Below are 17,839 nucleotides of genomic sequence, written 5' to 3' on the forward strand. Positions count from 1 at the left end.
GCAAAACACCACTTTGAAAGTGCTATACTACCTAATTTCAGCTACGAATTCAGTAGCGTGGCAGCAGAGGTGCAGAAATGGATGGGAGTGCCACATATAGCTCACAACTACATATTGTCCACCATGATTCAGAAAGACAGGCTTTATGTCCTTATGGACTCAGCAAAAGTAGCACACTTATGTTATGAATACGCTCACTGTTGGGCCATGATTCTAACAGAGACAAAGGGCCATCTTGTCTCCTGCACTGTGCTAATAATATAAAATAATATATTGTATATACTTATAATATTGATAATATTATAATGTAATACAATATAAAACTACTAATAATACAATACTATAATTATATATTTTATATTACATGTAATATTACTTACAATATTACAGTATAATGGTATAGTACAATATAGTAATATATAATACCAATATTGTGCTATGGTAATAATATAATATATTGTATTTACATATTACTTGTAAGGCACTCTGAGTCCTCTTCGGGGTGAGAAGGGCGGCATATAAATGTCGTAAATAAATAAATAAAATATTCATAGAGCCCTTCATATATCTGACTGTGCCTGCTTCAAGATGGAAAAGCTTGTTTCCCGCTGCTCTGGAGGCCCGGATACAGAACAATGGGTTCAAATTACTAGGAAAAAGATTCCACCTTCTTCCTGATAGTAATGGCCCTGGGAGTCTCTTCAGTTGTTATGATTCCATGAAAAGAACAAGAAGTTCTGTGAATGGAGCAGCCAACCCATGGGCTTGGCTTAGCATACCTGCCCTGGCCCGGCTCCCGCATGCATTGGCTGTTTGGCCCCGAAAGTCTGTGAGTGTTTGCTGGCCCGCTCCTTTTTAGCCTCCACAGCATCATAATACCTGGAAGATTTGTGTGCAAGACAAAAGCAAGTAAACATGTTAAGGAAATTACTGATACTTGCCTGAAAGGTGTATGAAGTTTACAATGGTAGTCGTGTACAAACGTATTTATTTATTTATCATATTTGTATACCACCCTTCTCAGCCCGAAGGTGACTCAGGGCGGTTCACAGTTGGCAACATTTGATGCCTCAACTAGTAAGACAATCATAAAATATTGTTAAAAACATTTAGCATAAAATATAAAAATATAAAAAACAGTACAAGCCATAAAAACATTGTCATGAGCATCTCCTTGTTAAAATCGTTATTCAATTGCATTGTCAGGTCATTCCATGATTTCGTATAATTATGCTGAATTAGCAAAGGCCTGCTCAAAAAGCCAGGTTTTAAGTTTTCTTCAAAAAGTCAGAAGGGAGGGGGCTGATCTTATGTCCCTGGGAAGGGCGTTCCACAGTTGAGGGGCCACCACTGAGAAGGCCCTGTCCCTCATCGCCAGCCAAACGCATCTGTGAGGAAGGCGGGACTGAGGAATGGAGTACAGATAAAGAGGAGGGAGGTACCATTATGTGCTTTCTTCTCTGGAGGTTTTTAAGCAAAGGCTGGATGGACATCTGCAGAGAGTGCTTTAATTGTGTATTCATGAATGCCAGAAAGAGGTTGGATTGGATGGACCTGGGCTTTCTTCCTACTTGATATATATTCTAATACGAGAAGCCAAGGTCATTCAACAAAGTTTTTAGTTTTGAACATGTTTTTATTGATTTTAACAGAATTGTTTTTAATTCTAAAAACACTTAGAGTCTCCTTGTGGAGAAAAAAAAGTGGGATATAAACAAATAATAATAATAATAATTCAGGCTTCGGGCAGAATTTATAACCCTTAGAAGCTCCAAGGGACCATTTATTCCAGCTGAAAGCTAAAATGGCTCAATATGGCTTTTAAACCTGATGCCTTATGGGGCATACCAAAATCCATAAAAGCTCCAGTCCCATTATATACAATGGCGCAAGTAAACTGATGTCCCATACATAAAAAGGGAAAATCAAAGTTTACGTTTGGGAAATTTCGAAGAAACATGTTTTCAAGTTGTGGATGGTTGTACCGATGAGCACATACATAATCTGTGGATATAGACTGAGGGCAGACTGTATATAAGAAAGGCAGGAAGAATACGTGTGGAAAGAGAGATAACATTTGACATGGGTGGGCTTACCCCTTGGTAAGAAATGTGCCCCGGGCATCAACTAGGAGGAAGAGCTCGTTTTGGGTTTTCTGACTGTTGCCTGTGTACAGGTAATGCTCCAGAGGGACAGGTCGCTTCAGCGTACTAATCACATAGATTTTCTTCCTTTTGATCCTCCTGCAAGAAGGGTGAAAGAATGCAGATGTTCTACCAGGATCCCACTGAAGGCTCCTCATCCCCAAGCTTCTCCTTGGGCTTGTCTATATTCCAAATAAAGGTCACTGTACCCATGCAGCAGAAATGAGATTTTGCAAACATCACAAGACCTCCAAGTTATTTGCTAACACTGAAAATAAAATTGATCATAAGGAGAAAGGTAAGCATAGCAGAGAAACTAGCAGGTGTTACTAAAGAAACCTTACATGCAAAGGGATATGGTTCCACTTTTGAGGCTAATAGAAATAAGTTGCAGTGCAAGCTTCCATCGTCATGGGATGTATCTATACTGTAGAATTAATGCAGTTTGACACCATTTTAACTGCCATGGGCTGAAGGCTATGGAATCCTGGGAGTTGTAGTTTAGAACTTGGAACTATCTAAAAATGACACGATCTAACACAATTTTTGTTCCTGGGTTCTAAATGCCATTCCCTAATTGGTTCTATAATAAAAACATGGAAAAGGTTAATTAAATTACAAAAAATGTTGTTTTTATGGGAAGGACATCTGGCAGCACATTTTGCTATAGGGTTTGTTGTGAGGTTTTTTGGGCTGCATAGCGATGTTCCAGAAGCATTCTCTCCTGACATTTTGCCTGCAACTATGGCAAGCATCCTCAGAGGTTGTGAGACCTGTTGGAAACTAGGAAAATTGGGTTTATATATCTGTGGAATGTCCAAGGTGGAAGAAAGAAATCTTGTGTGTTGGAGGTTTTCAAGCCACACCTTAAAAACTGCTAGGCCATGAAATGCTAATCAAAGTGGCCAATTGAAACATTCATACCTACCTCCAACAGACAAGAGTTCTTTCTCCCACCCTGGACATTCTACATATATATAAACCCAATTTTCCTAGTTTCCAACAGACCTCACAACTTTGAGGATACCTGCCATAGATGCAGGAGAAACATCAGGAGAGAATGCTTCTGGAATATGGCCATACAGCCCGAAAAACAACAACCCAGAGATTCCAGCCATGAAAGCCTTTGACAATACATTTTGCTATAGTTTTTCAATGATTTTGTGTAATTTGTATATTTTAACTGTACACTGTATCTATTTCCTACATATACTGCTTTATAAGAATGTATGAGAATGCCCCAGAATGCCCCAGAGCCAGCCAAACCTCCATGACTCTGCTGGAACAGGAAGATTGGGTAAATCCCTCTAGCTGTTTCCCAATCTAGACAACACTATATGACTAAATTTTTGTACCTGGTTTACAACTAAAGAACAGAAATATGAGATTAAATTAGTTTGTCTGTGGGTTTCTCAAGTGTATCTGGCAGGCTACTGTGGAAAACATGGTGCCGGATTAGATAGGCCTCTAGATCAGACAGACTTTGGGTTTGATCCCCAAGGCTCACCCAATCCAATCCGCAAACTCCAAGGTATTGGGGACAGTGGCACTCAGCAGGATGATGTTCACATGGTCCGGCAGCATAATAAGGACTTCTTCCCACACCACACCTCGCTGCAGAGGAGGAGGAGGGAAAATGAGATATGGAAGACACACCCCGCCACTTCTCGGACAATCCAGTATGTAGCTCTCACCTCAGAATCATTAATGTAATGCACTTCATCAAAGATCACCCATTCCAGGTCTCTGAGAACGTCGGAGCCATTGTACAGCATGGACCTGGAACCAGAAAAGAGAAGTATTGCAGAACCGAACTAAGGCTAACACAAACCCTAGGCAACCTTTCTCTCAGTCCTCCTCACCGAAGGATCTCTGTTGTCATGATGAGACATGAGGCATCTGGATGCAGCTGAACATCTCCCGTCAGCAGCCCCACGTCACCAAAGGTGTTTTTGAAATCCCGAAATTTCTGATTGGAAAGAGCCTTGATTGGAGAAGTGTAGACGGTACTGAAAAAGAATGTGGAGGAAGACTTAAGAGCCCAAAGGAAGGAAATAGCTGAAGGATATAGAACAAGCATGGGCAAATTCCGGCCCTCCCAGTGTTTTGGATTTCAACTCCCACAGTGAGGGCAGAATTTTGTCCATGCCCAATATAAAATGTTCTATGCAGATCTCCTTCTCTATACAAAATAAATAGTCATGTTCTTAACCAAAGGTTGCAAAACAATACCATTAACTATGCAGGCCAAGTCCTCTCAAAATCAAAACTCAAAACTTCTGAAAGGTCAAAGCTTCCTTATTTCTGGGTTGTTGTAGGTTTTTTCAGGCTATATGGCCATGTCCTAGATGCATTCTCTCCTGATGTTTCGCCTGCATCTATGGCAAGCATCCTCAGAGGTTGTGAGATCTGAAGATCTCACAACCTCTGAGGATGCCTGCCATAGATGCAGGCAAAACGTCAGGAGAGAATGCATCTAGGACATGGCCATATAGCCCGAAAAATCTGCAACAACCCAGTAATTCCAGCCATGAAAGTCTTCGACAATACATTGTTCCTCATTTTTCTCCCTAATGGTTCCTATTCCATGCGGATATCACTCACTAGATCACATGTGTCAAACTTAATGCCCTGATGGGAGTTGTGACACATTAACATCTGGAAGGCTGTGGTTTGTTATGTTTAGTCAGGAGAGGGGGTTTGAATTGGAATACAAGGCTTCTTCTGGATATGAGGTCTGACGTTAAAATGTCATTCAATCTTTCCTCAACCTCAGAGCCACTAGGGCTGTTGGCTTGCAGTTCCCATTATCCCCCATCCAAATGGTGGATAATCAAAAGCTTACTGGTTGTTAGGAATTGTGAGAGTTGAAGTCCAAAACACATGGAGGGTCAAAGTTTCCCTATGCCTCACCTAGGTGAACTTACTTAATCTTTTTGGACTGTAAGCCCCAGAATCCCTTCAGCCAACACAGTCATGTGGGGTTGGGGAATCTTGTGACTTGCAGTCCAAAACTTGAAAACTACCCCAAGTCCAGCTGCTAATATTTCCAACCACTGATACCTTCACTGTGAGACTGAGGTTGGGTGTCTAAAGAGTACAAACAGAAGGAAACCAAGATGCTCCCACCGTGTCATGTGCTTCTGTGACAGAGCGATGGCATACTCGGCCACCACAGTCTTCCCGGCAGAGGTGTGGGCAGCAACAAACACCGAATCGTGCTTCTCCAAATGGAGAATTGCCTGCTTCTGGAAAACATCAGGCTCAAAGGGCCACTGGATGGTCGCAGGGATGGAACATGAGCAAAAGGAGAAGAGAGCTTTGCGTTATATTGATATATCTGTACATACTGTATACACTCGAGTATAAGCCTAGTTTTTCAGCCCCTTTTTATGCTGAAAAAGCTGCCCTCAGCTTATACTCTCGTCAAAGTTATTTATTATTTTACTCTTATTACTATTATTTTTATTACATTTATTATTTTACTCTATTACTGGTTTATTACATTTGCATTATTTTACTCTATTATTATTTTATTACATTTATTTTACTCTATTTACTTTTATTATTATTATTAGATTTATTATTTTACTTTATTATTGTTTTTATTACATTTATTATTTTACTTTATTATTATTTTATTACATTTATTTTACTCTATTATTATTGCATTTATTGTTTTATTTTGTTATTGTTGTTATTACATTTATTATTTTATTCTATTATTGGTATTATTACATTTGCATTATTTTACTCTATTATTATTTTATTACATTTATTATTTTACTTTATTATTGTTTTTATTACATTTATTATTTTACTTTCTTTATTATTATTGAAAGGATACATAAGCACATTTACACTGAAAAGGGTTAGAATAATAGTTTAATCAAAGTTGGTCACTCTTATTTTAAATTACATTTTTTATGTAAAAATGGAAAAACATTTAATCTACTGTTTCCTCAATTAATTTAATTTAATTGGTATCTATTTTTATTTTGAAATTTACCAGTAGCTGCTGCATTTCCCAACCTTGGCTTATACTCGAGTCAATAAATTTTCCCATTTTTTGTGGTAAAATTAGGTGCCTCGGTTTATATTCGGGTCGGCTTATACTTGAGTATATACGGTACAAAACTTTCCTAATACCTTATGTTATGCTCGTAATAACTCAGTCAGGTAGATTAGGCTTGAGAAGAAGCAACAACACCAATGCCCTCCAATGAATGGCTCTGTGAGGGCATGGATCTAGATCTCCCACACAAATCCCAATCACTCCAACCATAATAAAGCCCTACGTTTCCCTTCCTCCCCCTTACCTTGAAAGCCGGGTCAGGAATGCGTTTGTAGAAATCATCGACAGGGGAACTGATATCCACAGGGATGGCCCACTGCTCTTTGGGGGGCTCAGTAGTAGGAGCCGGGGCAGCCGGAGGGGAGGATTTGGGGGTGGGAGTCACTTCCTGAGATTGAGGCAAAGAAGAGGGACATAAATGGTGAAAATGGGCTCCAAGCTTTGAACTGCTTTAGATCCTTTCATACTGCTATGGGCGTATCTGCTTTTCTCTACCTTCAGCACCAACTCCTCCAGACTGTTTGCCCTCTGCAGAGGGGCCTGTTCCGCTGGCGTTGCCTCTCCTGCCTTTGTCCCTTTGCCTTCCGCCCCTTTCTTCCTCTGCTTCTTCTCCCCTTCCTCAGCCTTGTCTTCTTCATCGCTGGAGCTGCCCAATTCAAAGGTGTCCAGGGCTCCCAACAAGTTTGTCAAATTCAGCAGCCCTGGGGAGGCTTTGAGCTCTGAAGCAGGGAAAACATAGAAACACATAGTGATCGTCACCTAGGGAGCATTTTCACTAGTCCCCTCAAGACTGTGGAATGACCTGCTGGAAGAGTTCTGACAGCTATACATAAAATACATTATATTATTATATTATTAGCATAGTACAATATCAGTATTAAATATTACTATATTGTAATATTATTAGTAATATTACATGTAATATAAATACATAATTATAATATCATATTACTATTATTATATTGCATTACACTATAATATTAGAATATATTATATGTATATACAATATATTATATTATATGAATGCCCTCACACTCCACTTTAAATGCCATTTTATTTATTTGTCGTGTCAGGCAACCAGTCAATTGTATTTCTAACAGAACAAAACAAAAAGAAAACACAAAATTTGCAAGTTTGGTACTTGATCAAATGTCCTTTGACCAATAGCTGGCCACTTGGAGTTCTTCTGGTATTGCTGCAAGAAGGTCCTCCATTGTGCATGTGGCAGGGCTCAGGTTGCATTGCAGCAGGTGGTAGTGCTTTGTTCTCCTCCGCACTCGCATGTCGTGGATTCCACTTTGTAGCCCCATTTCTTGAGGTTGGCTCTGCATCTCGTGGTGCCAGAGCGCAGTCTGTTCAGCGCCTTCCAAGTCGCCCAGTCTTCTGTGTGCCCAGGGGGGAGTCTCTCATTTGGTATCAGCCATTGGTTGAGGTTCTGGGTTTGAGCCTGCCACTCGCTTGCTGAGGTGTTCCAGCAAGGGTCTCTGTAGATCTTAGAAAACTATTTCTTGATTTAAGTCATTGACATGCTGGCTGATGCCCAAATAAGGGATGAGCTGGAGATGTCTCTGCCTTGGTCCTTTCACTATTGGCTGCTACTTCCCGGTGGATGTCAGGTGGTGCAATACCGGCTAAGCAGTGTAATTTCTCCAGTGGTGTAGGGCGCAGACACCCCGTGAATGCCATGGCTTCATGTGATGGAATCCTCCTGGGAGTTATTGTTTCCCAAGGTCCATACCCATTTCTGGGTGCATTTACATTGTGGAATAAATGCAGTTGGACCTTACTTTGAATGCCGTGTCTCCATGAGTCTTGGGAATTGTAGTTTTTTTCAGGGGAGGTACAGAAACAGAGGACTGTCCCTTGGCTCATCAGTTCAAACCAAAATGGCTGGCTTCTTCTGTAACAGAGTAAATCAATAGCTATCTTACAGAATATACAGTATATACAAACTAATGCCACAACCAGTTACCTTGTTTGGTGAATTCAACACCCTTCTTCCAACCAGGTGGCACCGTCAGCAAGTCTGTGGAGGAAAGAAAAACAGAGACCTTGGGAAATGTATTCTTTTTTTGGTTAACAGCTGCCAGATTCCCTTATACTGGCAAGAGGATTTTGAGAGTTGCAACTGAAAAAAAAGAAGGTAAAATGCACAAGCTGAGATAGGATTCAGTTTTGGTTAGAAAACATGAGCACACATATGAGGATCAAGGAAAGAAAGACTAGTCTGGCTATATTGGTCTCTAAGGAAATTAAACATTTCTTCATTTAGCCACAGAATTAATATCCTAAAGTTATGTAACCAAGGGCGGCTCAACCATTACGCAAAGTAAGCATTCGCAGTATAGTTGATTTTGCCCAGGGTACTCTTGAGGTGCTCTTGGGGGAAAATAGACCTTGACATATGCGAGTTGTAGTTACTGGGATGTATAGTTCACCTACAATCAAAGAGCATTCTGAACTCCATCAATGATGGAATTGAAGCAAATATGGCACACAGAACTCCCACGACGAGCAGAAAATATATATCAGTGATTGGTTGGGGTGGGGGGGGGGGGCACCAAAATACTGTTTGCTTACCATTAAAAATTACCTAGGGCTGCCTCTGTATGTAACAAAAGTTCACTAGCGTATGGAGAGGAGGAAAAATATTATCACAGAGTCCATCCTGGTGGACGTAGTCGACAATGATAATATAACCTATTGAAGAGCTATGATTTTATACTTTTATACTTTATACAGATTATAATTGCTTAACTGTACCATCTTTGATGCCTGATTGACTGATTTATACCTTTTTAGCCAAAGCCGTCCAATGTGTTTTAATAGTATGTTTAATGTTTCATTATTGACAGTATACAGCATTGAATGTTTGTCACTTTTTGGTTTTTTGGGGGTTTTTTTGTAAGATGTCCTGCGTCCCTCTAGGGATAGAGGGCAGGTTAAAAATAAAAATCTGCTATCTTGAAGCGACTACTGCAAACAGCACAAGCCTGTTCTGCACAGATCGTTGCTGTGCTCCTTCAAGTATATATATGGGACTAGATTCCTTAATCATGGGCATGTGGACTAGGAAATTCTGGGCTTTCTAGCACAAAAGGGAAGTCACTCTTTCCAAATCCTGCTCTCTTCCAAGCTATTGGATCGATATTCAAGTGTACAATTACTTTTAGATTAAAGTCTGTAGGATGGGACTTCTTTGCCCTTGTCACTGATTTTGGATAAGCTACTCCAAGAGAGGTCCCTGGTGGCACAGTGGGTTAAACCGCTGACTGCTGAACTTGCTTACTGAAAGGTCAGCAGTTTGAATCCAGGGAGTGGGGTGAGCTCCTGCTGTCAGCCCCAGCTTCTGCCAACCTAGCAGTTCGAAAACATGTAAATGTGAGTAAATCAAAAGGTAACCTGCAAAGTAAGAGACTGCACTCGGTTTGACATGCACCCTCAAACACATTTAATCTTCATTTTTCTTACCCTTATCCGCAACAAGGAGGATAAACAACAAGGCCTACTGTGTATCCCGGAGTGGATGCAAGCATGACAAAATGACCAAGATTTTTTAGAAGGAAGACAAGTGAACTCAAGTACCTTTTTCAAAATCAATGTCCTCTTCCAGTTCTTCCTTTGCCTGGATCTGCTCTAGACTGGGTTCATCCATCCCACCTGGTTAGCAGAGGTGAAAACAAGTGAGCACAGATGGCTAAAAGTTGGCTTCAGTCATTGTGAGAGTTCCACAACCAGGAGATTTAAATTCGCATCTGAATTAGAAAAACATTCTAGGATTTGTGTTACTGTAAGTTTTTCGGGCTGTATGACCATATTCCAGAAGCATTCTCTCCTGACGTTTTGCCTACATCTATGTCAGGCATCCTCAGAGGTTGTGAGGTCAGATCTCACAACCTCTGAGGATGCCTGCCATAGATGCATAGACCTTGGTTTGGGAAGAGGGCTAAAGACCTTGTAAGATCAAGGTCTCATGGGCTGACCATGGAGTTGTGGCTGCTCAGATGGCTCTAAACTGCATTTATTCTACAGTGTAGATCAGGCATGGGCAAACTTGGGCCAGGAGAGAATGCTTCTGGAACATGGTCATACAGCCAGGAAAAATTACAGCAACCCAGTGATTCTGGCCATGAAACCCTTCGACAACACAATCTAGGATTTTCCACGTTGATGTCAGTCAGGTGCAAAAAAGTATGGCACAAGGTGCAACTTGTAATGTATAATCCCCAAATCCTCCCCCTACCCCGTCAATGCCTGTTTGCAGCTAATCTACCCTCAACATCTGTCCCGTGGTCAGCACCCATGGCATAGCATTCACTCTCTATGCTCACCCCATACCTGGCCAGAAGGGATAATTGGTGGCACTGCCCCTCAGGGCCTCTGCCGGGGGACCAGGGGCTCGCTGGAAAGACAGTGAATTCTTGGCTGAGAGGCCCATGTTATCCACAAGTGCCTGGAATTGAAAATGAGAAAAAATAATAAATAGCTAAAACTCTGTGTTATATGGTTGTTCCAGTGTGCCTTCCCAGAATAAGGAAAACTCTCAGCAATATGCCCTCAAAATGCACTTTACCACTAATTTAGGACTGACTACGTTCCCTCATCTCTCTTTGAAAAACCCTATCCCAGTTATATCCTACCTTGTTCATACCCAGCATTATTTTTTAAATTTTAAATTATTACATTTGGCCCCGCCATAGGTTTTTTAAATGCTTGTGTGTTATTGTTATTGTTTATTTTTTGTTTATGTGATTTATATTAATTGTTTTGTATTGATTGTTTTTGTTATTGCCTTTGTTTACTGATGTACTGTGGGCTTGGCCTCATGTAAGCCGCACCGAGTCCCTTGGGGAGATGGTAGCAGGGTATAAATAAAGTTTTATTATTTTATTATTTATTATTATATAACCAGTTTTTACTGTACATTCTCACACACCAGGTATGGAAATATGTGGCCCTGCAGGTGCTGGAGAACTACAATCCCCATCAGCTATAACCAGGAGAGTGAGCTGCCACAGGTGATGGGAGTTGCACTGCATGAAAATAGATCTGTAGCATTCATGTAGAGCTACAGTAATACAGTATAAGGGTAGCTACTTAATTCTCATTCCTTGTTACTGATTTAAATTGGGTAGAGCTTGGAAAGGTTGAGACAGAGAGAAAGAGAGACAGGCACAGCTTCATCAAGCTCATGCCCAGAAGTAGTGGAAGGCACTCTCTCCATCCCAACTGCCATTGCCCTGGCCTCAGAGGGAGAGAAGAAAAAGCAGGCACAGCTCCATGATGCCTAGTCCTAGAAGCAGATGAAAGGTTCTCCCTCCATAACAACTGCCATTGTGTTGGCATTGGAATAAGGGAGAGGGCAGGGACAGTTCAATTGTGCCTACCTCCAAAAGCAGGTGAAAAACCCTCCCTACATCCCAATTGCTATTGCCCTGGCCTTGGAGAGATTGGGCAGGCATAGCTCCATCATGCCTTGGCACAGAAGTAAATCAAGTTGCCACTGCCCTAGCCTCAGAAGAAGAATCATAGAATCCTAGAGTTGGAAGAGACCTCATGGGCCATCCAGTCCAACCCCCTGCCAAGGAGCAGGGCGAAGAACGGGAGCTCCCTCCAGCTCCCCAGATTCGAACCGCCAACCTTTCAGTCAGCAAGTTCAGCAGCTCAGCAGTTTAACCTGCTGCACCATCAGGGGTCCTTTTTTTGGACTTACTGTTCCGTTTTTTAAATTATATTTTAAGCTGTTGTGCGGCGTAATTGTTTATCTTCCAATTTTACTGGTGGCAGCTGCCTTGGGTGCCTTTTCATAAGTACCATAATTAATGAGGCAACATAACCAGATAAAGACCTCCTCCAACCACAGCCCTTCCCTTTCTAGCCTACTTGATCTTCTCCCATCTGGTATTTCTAGAACTGGAGAAAAAGAGGACACTGGATTGTATATTTACCCGCAACTTGCCACTCAAAGCATCTGCCCTGAGTGAAGAGAAAGGGACAATTTCTTACCTCTGTGAAGCCGAGCAACTCTCCTGTGGTAGGGTTGCGGTCGGCCCGAAGTGTGGAGTGGACAGGCGTGACGTCCACCTCAAAGAGAGAATGGGTGTCTTTCTCACGCGGCCAGAACCTTCCCCCGAAAAAAGAGCATGCAGAGGTCAAAATTAGTTTATATTATCCATTCAGTAAAACACATCGCCTGCCACTATTTTGCTTATGAGGGCAGTGGAGATCAGGCATGGGCAAACGTGGGCCCTCCAGGTGTTTTGGACTTCAACTCCCACAATTCCTAACATCCTGAAGCCCGACAAAAGGCTCTGTGAATGCTCACCTGTGAGACCTTTCGAAGTGGTGGATGGGAAGCCATTCAGGGCTGTGGAGAAATTTCTGCTCCAGCTCAGATGCCAGATCCTCGGCGTAAGGGGGCAACCCATGGGGCAACTGAGAGCCATGGTTTAAAAACAAAAAAGAAAAAATGTTTATTACCTCTCAAAGTCATAAGCATTTTGTTCATGAACCACACTGAGAAATGGGAGAAAAGTCTCTTCTGGACCAGCAAGGATTCTGAATCCAAATTGTCTAACATCATCAAGAACGATTATTTTTTAAAAATAATTTTTATTAAACTTTTTTAAAATAAGTACCGTATACATAAAATTAAATTACAAAGGGGGGGGGGGGGAATGGTAAAAGAGAAGAAAAAAGGAGGGAATCCATTTAGAAGGGAAGATAACAGGGAAATAACAAGTATTTATTTATTTATTTATTTATTAACTTTATTTGTACCCCACTACCATCTCCCCAAGGGACTCGGTGCGGCTTACATGAGGCCAAGCCCAAACACAACAATACAAGCAATAAAACAACAATACAAGCAATTAAAAACATAGACAATAAAATAAACAACATTATCAAAAAACAACACATAATTAAAAACAGAGGGGAGGCTAAATGTAAATTTAAAATTGGAGATATGCTGGGACATGAACGGAAGATGATACTGGTGTTTATGGAAGGGCATACGAGCAGACTTAAAAATGTAAAGTGCTTTGGAGGACAAAGTGCTATGGAAACATGGGTTGGGGCGCAGGAAAGAGAGTGTGGAAAGGTCTCTATTAGGAAGGGGTGTTGGGGATAAGAGGAAGGAAGAAAGAAAAAATAAAAAAATAAAAAGGGGGTGGAGGATCTTGGCTTCCCAATCTTCTTCACAACTTCTTCTATGTCTATCAAGTTTGTTTCTTCTTCTTCCCTTCGGCTTAAGTTTCTAGTTGTTATTAGTCTATGTCTTCTACTGTTTTATCTTCTCTAATAAGTAGTTGGTGACCAGTTTTTCATGTAATCTTCAAACTGTTTCCAATCAGTTTTCCTCACTGGTCTTCCTGTGTATTCTTTCAGATAGAAAGTCAATTTATCCATGTCTTTTATGTCCCAGACTTTATTTAGCCATTCTTCTTTTGTCGTCATTTCCTTTAATTTCCATTTTCTAGCATGCTATTCTAGCCGCAGTCGCCAAGTATGTAAAAAGGATATCTTCATTTGCGTCCAGCTTTATGTCTTCAACAAGAACTATTATTATTAGTAGTAGTAGTAGTAGTAGTAGTAGTAGTAGTAGTATTTATTTATATCCCACTTCCTCAAAGTGGCTAACACTAAAAACCATACAATACTGTATGTCAAGTAAAAACCAGAGCATACAAATATTAAAATAGAATTAAACATGGGACTTATTAAAAATACATAATTAAAACCAATAAGACCATTTAGAAACTTGCTAAAAAACATCAAACACAGCATGCACTGGACCCAACCTTTAAAAAGCTTTCATCTTGAAAATTACTCTGAAAGGGTGGGAGAACTAACCATGTCTGACTACAGAATGGCAATTAGGCACATTACATCTGACTGTTATATAAACCACCTAAAATTAAAAAATTAGATTTTTAAATGTAGCATTGCTTTATTTTTAAATATAGCATTGCTTTCTTTTTCTAGGTGGGTCTTAGGAATTCTGGAATTTATTCAGACAACTCCTGGACATGGAAGGAAACTGACTGTGTCTTTCCATGATTAAATATCACAGAAGCATTGCATAGAGGTCTTACCGTGGTGAGTGGGAAGCCCTCTCCATGAGGCCCCTTCTCTTGGGTGATGAGCTCAAAGCGACCAGCGCATCCAACTTCCAGGACCGAGAGGGGCAGATCCAGGGGTCCACGAGGGGGCAGTGCTTGAAGAAACAAACCATTTTAAAATCCTGTCAGCTACTGTCTATCTCTTTCTCCAGCAGTGTTATCTCCCTGCTATATATCCTGTTGTAAGTGAGCAGTTGTTGAAGAACTAGATGCTTATAGGCCAATAAGGACCTGCCTCTCATAGTTTATCTTATCTTATTTACTTATTTCCTATATTTTTACCCCGCCCTTCTCACTCCCTAGTGGGGGGTCTCAGGGTGGCCTCACAAAAGCACCATAAGGTGCCAACATAAGTGTGCCTTCCCAGAATAGGAAACTCCTAGCATTATGTCCCAACGCACTTTATCAGAGATCTAGGATATCTGCATGCCCACCCCCCTCCAAAACACTCTACCTGGTCATGCCCAGCACATTTAATTTTAATTATTACATTTGGCCCTGCCATTGTTTTTAATTGTGTTATTGTGTGTTGTCAATGTTATTGCTTTGTTTTCTGAGTTATCTTGCTGTTTGTTGTTGCTGTTGTTTTTACTATTGTATTTGGGCTCGGCCTCTTGTAAGCCACACCGAGTCTTTCTTGAGATGGTAGCGGGGTACAAATAAAGGTTTATTATTATTATTATTATTATTATTATTAAAATAGTCAAACCATACATTAAAATATTAAAAACAGTAATTAAACAACTGATTAAAACACGCCTGTTAAAGTCCAATCCGGGTCAATTCATTGTCTTAATTCTTCTTTTACTTGCTGTTATTACTGGTCGAATGCTTAGTTAAAGCCAGGTCTTAAGTTTCCTTCTGAAAGACAGGAGGGAAGTGGCCAATCTGATGTCCCTGGGGAGGGAGTCCCATAGATGGGCAGCCACTGCAGAGAAGGCCCTGTCCCTCGTTCCCACCAATTATGTTTGCGATGGTGGTGGGATCAAGAGCAGGACCTCTCCAGATGATCTTAAATTTCGTGATGGTTCGTAACAGGAGATACATTCAGACAGGTAGTCTGGTCCTGAACCATTTAGGGCTTTAAAGGTTAAAACTAGCACTTTGAATTGTGCTCGGAAGCTGATTGGCAGCCAGTGGAGCTGGCATAACAGAGGAGTTGTGTGCTCCCTGTACGCTGCTCCGGTGAGGAACTTGGCTGCTGACAGTTGGACTTGTTGAAGCTTCCGGGCAGTCTTCAGAGGCAGCCCCTTATATATCTTGTCTGATCGTGGAAACTAAGCAGGGTCAGCCCTGTTGTTGGTACTTGGATGGGAGATCATCAACAAATACCAGGTATTGTAGGCTGCATTTTGGAGGGAAGAAACAGCAAACCTACCTCTGAGGATTCCCTAAGAAAACCCTATGCAATTAATGAGGTCACCATATCTATCTGTTGTTCCATGGTCAGTTCTTACTGTTGCTGCTTGGTCCTTATACAGATTTCTAAGGAGAGAGACGAGGTGATTTGGTATCCCCATCCCACCAAGAACTTGCCACAATTTATTATGATCCACACAGTCAAAGGCTTTAGAATAGTCAATAAAACAGAAATAGATGTTTTTCTGAAACTCCCTGCTTTTCTCCATTATCCAGCGGATATTGGCAATCTGGTCTCTCGTTCCTCTGCCTTTTCTAAACCCAGCTTGAACGTCTGGCAACTCTCTCTCCATGTATTGCTGGAGTCTTCCTTGCAGGATCTTGAGCATTACCTTACTGGCATGAGAAATAAGGGCCACTGTACGGAAGTTGGAGCAGTCTTTCGCATTTCCCTTTTTTGGTATGGGGATATAAGTTGATTTTTTTCCAGTCTGATGGCCATTCTTGTGTTTTCCATATTTGCTGACATATAATAATAATAATAATTTAATTTTTCTACCCCGCCTCCATCTCTCTGAAGGGACTTGGGGTGGCTTACATGGAGCCATGCCCAGATTTTATTTTATTTTTTGTCGTGTCAGGAGAGACTTCAGAATCTTCTGGTGTGAGAGAATTGTCCGTCTGCAAGGACGTTGCCCAGGGGATGCCCAGATAATTTGATGTTTTATCATCCTTGTGGGAGGCTTCTCTCATGTCCCCGCATGAGGAGCTGGAGCTGGTAGAGGGAGCTCATCTGCCTCTCCCCGGATTCGAACCTGCGACCTGTTGGCACAGGGGTTTAACACACTGCGCCACCGCCCAGATAACATACAGTTAAAAACAGAACAGCAAAATATAAAACAGCATAAAAACAACATAATCATAAGCAATAAAAGCAAGCATCATAAGCAACAAAATAGGTATTTCTAATCTCACATTTTGGGGGGAGGGGATCAATATGCTTATGGCATATGGCATGCATCATCTGCATGTTTTGTTGTTCATTCGTTCAGTTGTCTCCGACTCTTCGTGACCTCATGGACCAGCCCACGCCAGAGCTCCCTGTTGGCCGTGGCCACCCCCAGCTCCTTCAAGGTCAGTCCAGTCGCTTCAAGGATGCCATCCATCCATCTTGCCCTTGGTCGGCCCCTCTTCCTTTTGCCTTCCACTTTCCCCAGCATCATTGTCTTCTCTAGGCTTTGCTGTCTCCTCATGATGTGGCCAAAGTACTTCAACTTTGTCTCTAGTCTCCTTCCCTCCTATGAGCAGCCGGGCTTTATTTCCTGGAGGATGGACTGGTGGGATCTTCTCGCAGTCCAAGGCACTCTCAGAACTTTCCTCCAACATGTATTTTACATATATTTGCATGTTTTGCATATATTTGCACATTTTACATATATTTACATATGTTGTACATACATTTACATTTTTTTCATTGTATGCCTTTAGCTGGACCCACTTTTAATTGCTATGTTTTATATTATTGCTGAAGCTTATATAAATAAATAATATTAGTATAATAAATGCAATATTATTATCTGCATAATGAAGCTCAAGCTCATCAGCAACCTGTGTATTATTATTATCAAGAACTTCCTGACTGTGAGAGCCGTTCAGCAGTGGAACTCTCTGCCCCGGAGTGTGGTGGAGGCTCCTTCTTTGGAGGCTTTTAAGCAGAGGCTGGATGGCCATTTGTCAGGGGTGATTTGAATGCAATATTCCTGCTTCTTGGCAGGGGTTGGACTGGATGACCCGTGAGGTCTCTTCCAACTCTTTGATTCTATGATTCTATGATTCTATATACAGTCATAACTCTTTACAATGGGAAAGCATGCCTAGCTTCCTTCTTACCTATCCTTTCCAGGTCCATATTAACTGTCAAGGATTCCCCATAGAGGCAGGACTTCTGCTCAACCGGAAGCACCCATTCTTGGATTACACGTTGAGGGCGGAAGTTTCCACTGCCTCAAAGGGGAAAAAAGGGCGGAAATTGGGCCTCATCGCGGGAAAGCGGAAGTCGAAAGGCGATTGGGCAAGTTTTAGTAAGGGCGGAAGGAGAACGACCAATGGCAGTGCGACATGCAAATCAAAAAGAGTGG

The 17,839-nt window shown here is 41.4% G+C and overlaps 1 protein-coding gene across 1 annotated transcript in view; it reads right to left on the reverse strand.

Moving 5' to 3' along the window:
* Positions 1-17,724, reverse strand: part of SKIC2 (SKI2 subunit of superkiller complex) — a 38,546-nt gene extending 20,822 nt beyond the window's left edge. Inside the window, exons 1-15 of the mRNA XM_067465080.1 lie at positions 17,592-17,724; positions 14,316-14,437; positions 12,545-12,654; positions 12,226-12,343; positions 10,558-10,672; positions 9,805-9,879; positions 8,192-8,245; positions 6,715-6,938; positions 6,464-6,607; positions 5,274-5,419; positions 4,007-4,153; positions 3,839-3,923; positions 3,652-3,758; positions 2,097-2,243; positions 780-879 (exon numbers count right to left, since the gene is read on the reverse strand). Of these exons, the coding sequence (XP_067321181.1) occupies positions 780-879; positions 2,097-2,243; positions 3,652-3,758; positions 3,839-3,923; positions 4,007-4,153; positions 5,274-5,419; positions 6,464-6,607; positions 6,715-6,938; positions 8,192-8,245; positions 9,805-9,879; positions 10,558-10,672; positions 12,226-12,343; positions 12,545-12,654; positions 14,316-14,437; positions 17,592-17,610 (1,713 nt within the window). The 5' untranslated portion in view covers positions 17,611-17,724. The remainder of the gene's footprint in view (positions 1-779; positions 880-2,096; positions 2,244-3,651; positions 3,759-3,838; positions 3,924-4,006; positions 4,154-5,273; positions 5,420-6,463; positions 6,608-6,714; positions 6,939-8,191; positions 8,246-9,804; positions 9,880-10,557; positions 10,673-12,225; positions 12,344-12,544; positions 12,655-14,315; positions 14,438-17,591) is intronic.
* Positions 17,725-17,839: the final 115 nt, after the last annotated feature.

Source organism: Anolis sagrei, chromosome 2 (assembly GCF_037176765.1).
Source record: "Anolis sagrei isolate rAnoSag1 chromosome 2, rAnoSag1.mat, whole genome shotgun sequence".
Taxonomy (NCBI): Eukaryota; Metazoa; Chordata; class Lepidosauria; order Squamata; family Dactyloidae; genus Anolis; species Anolis sagrei.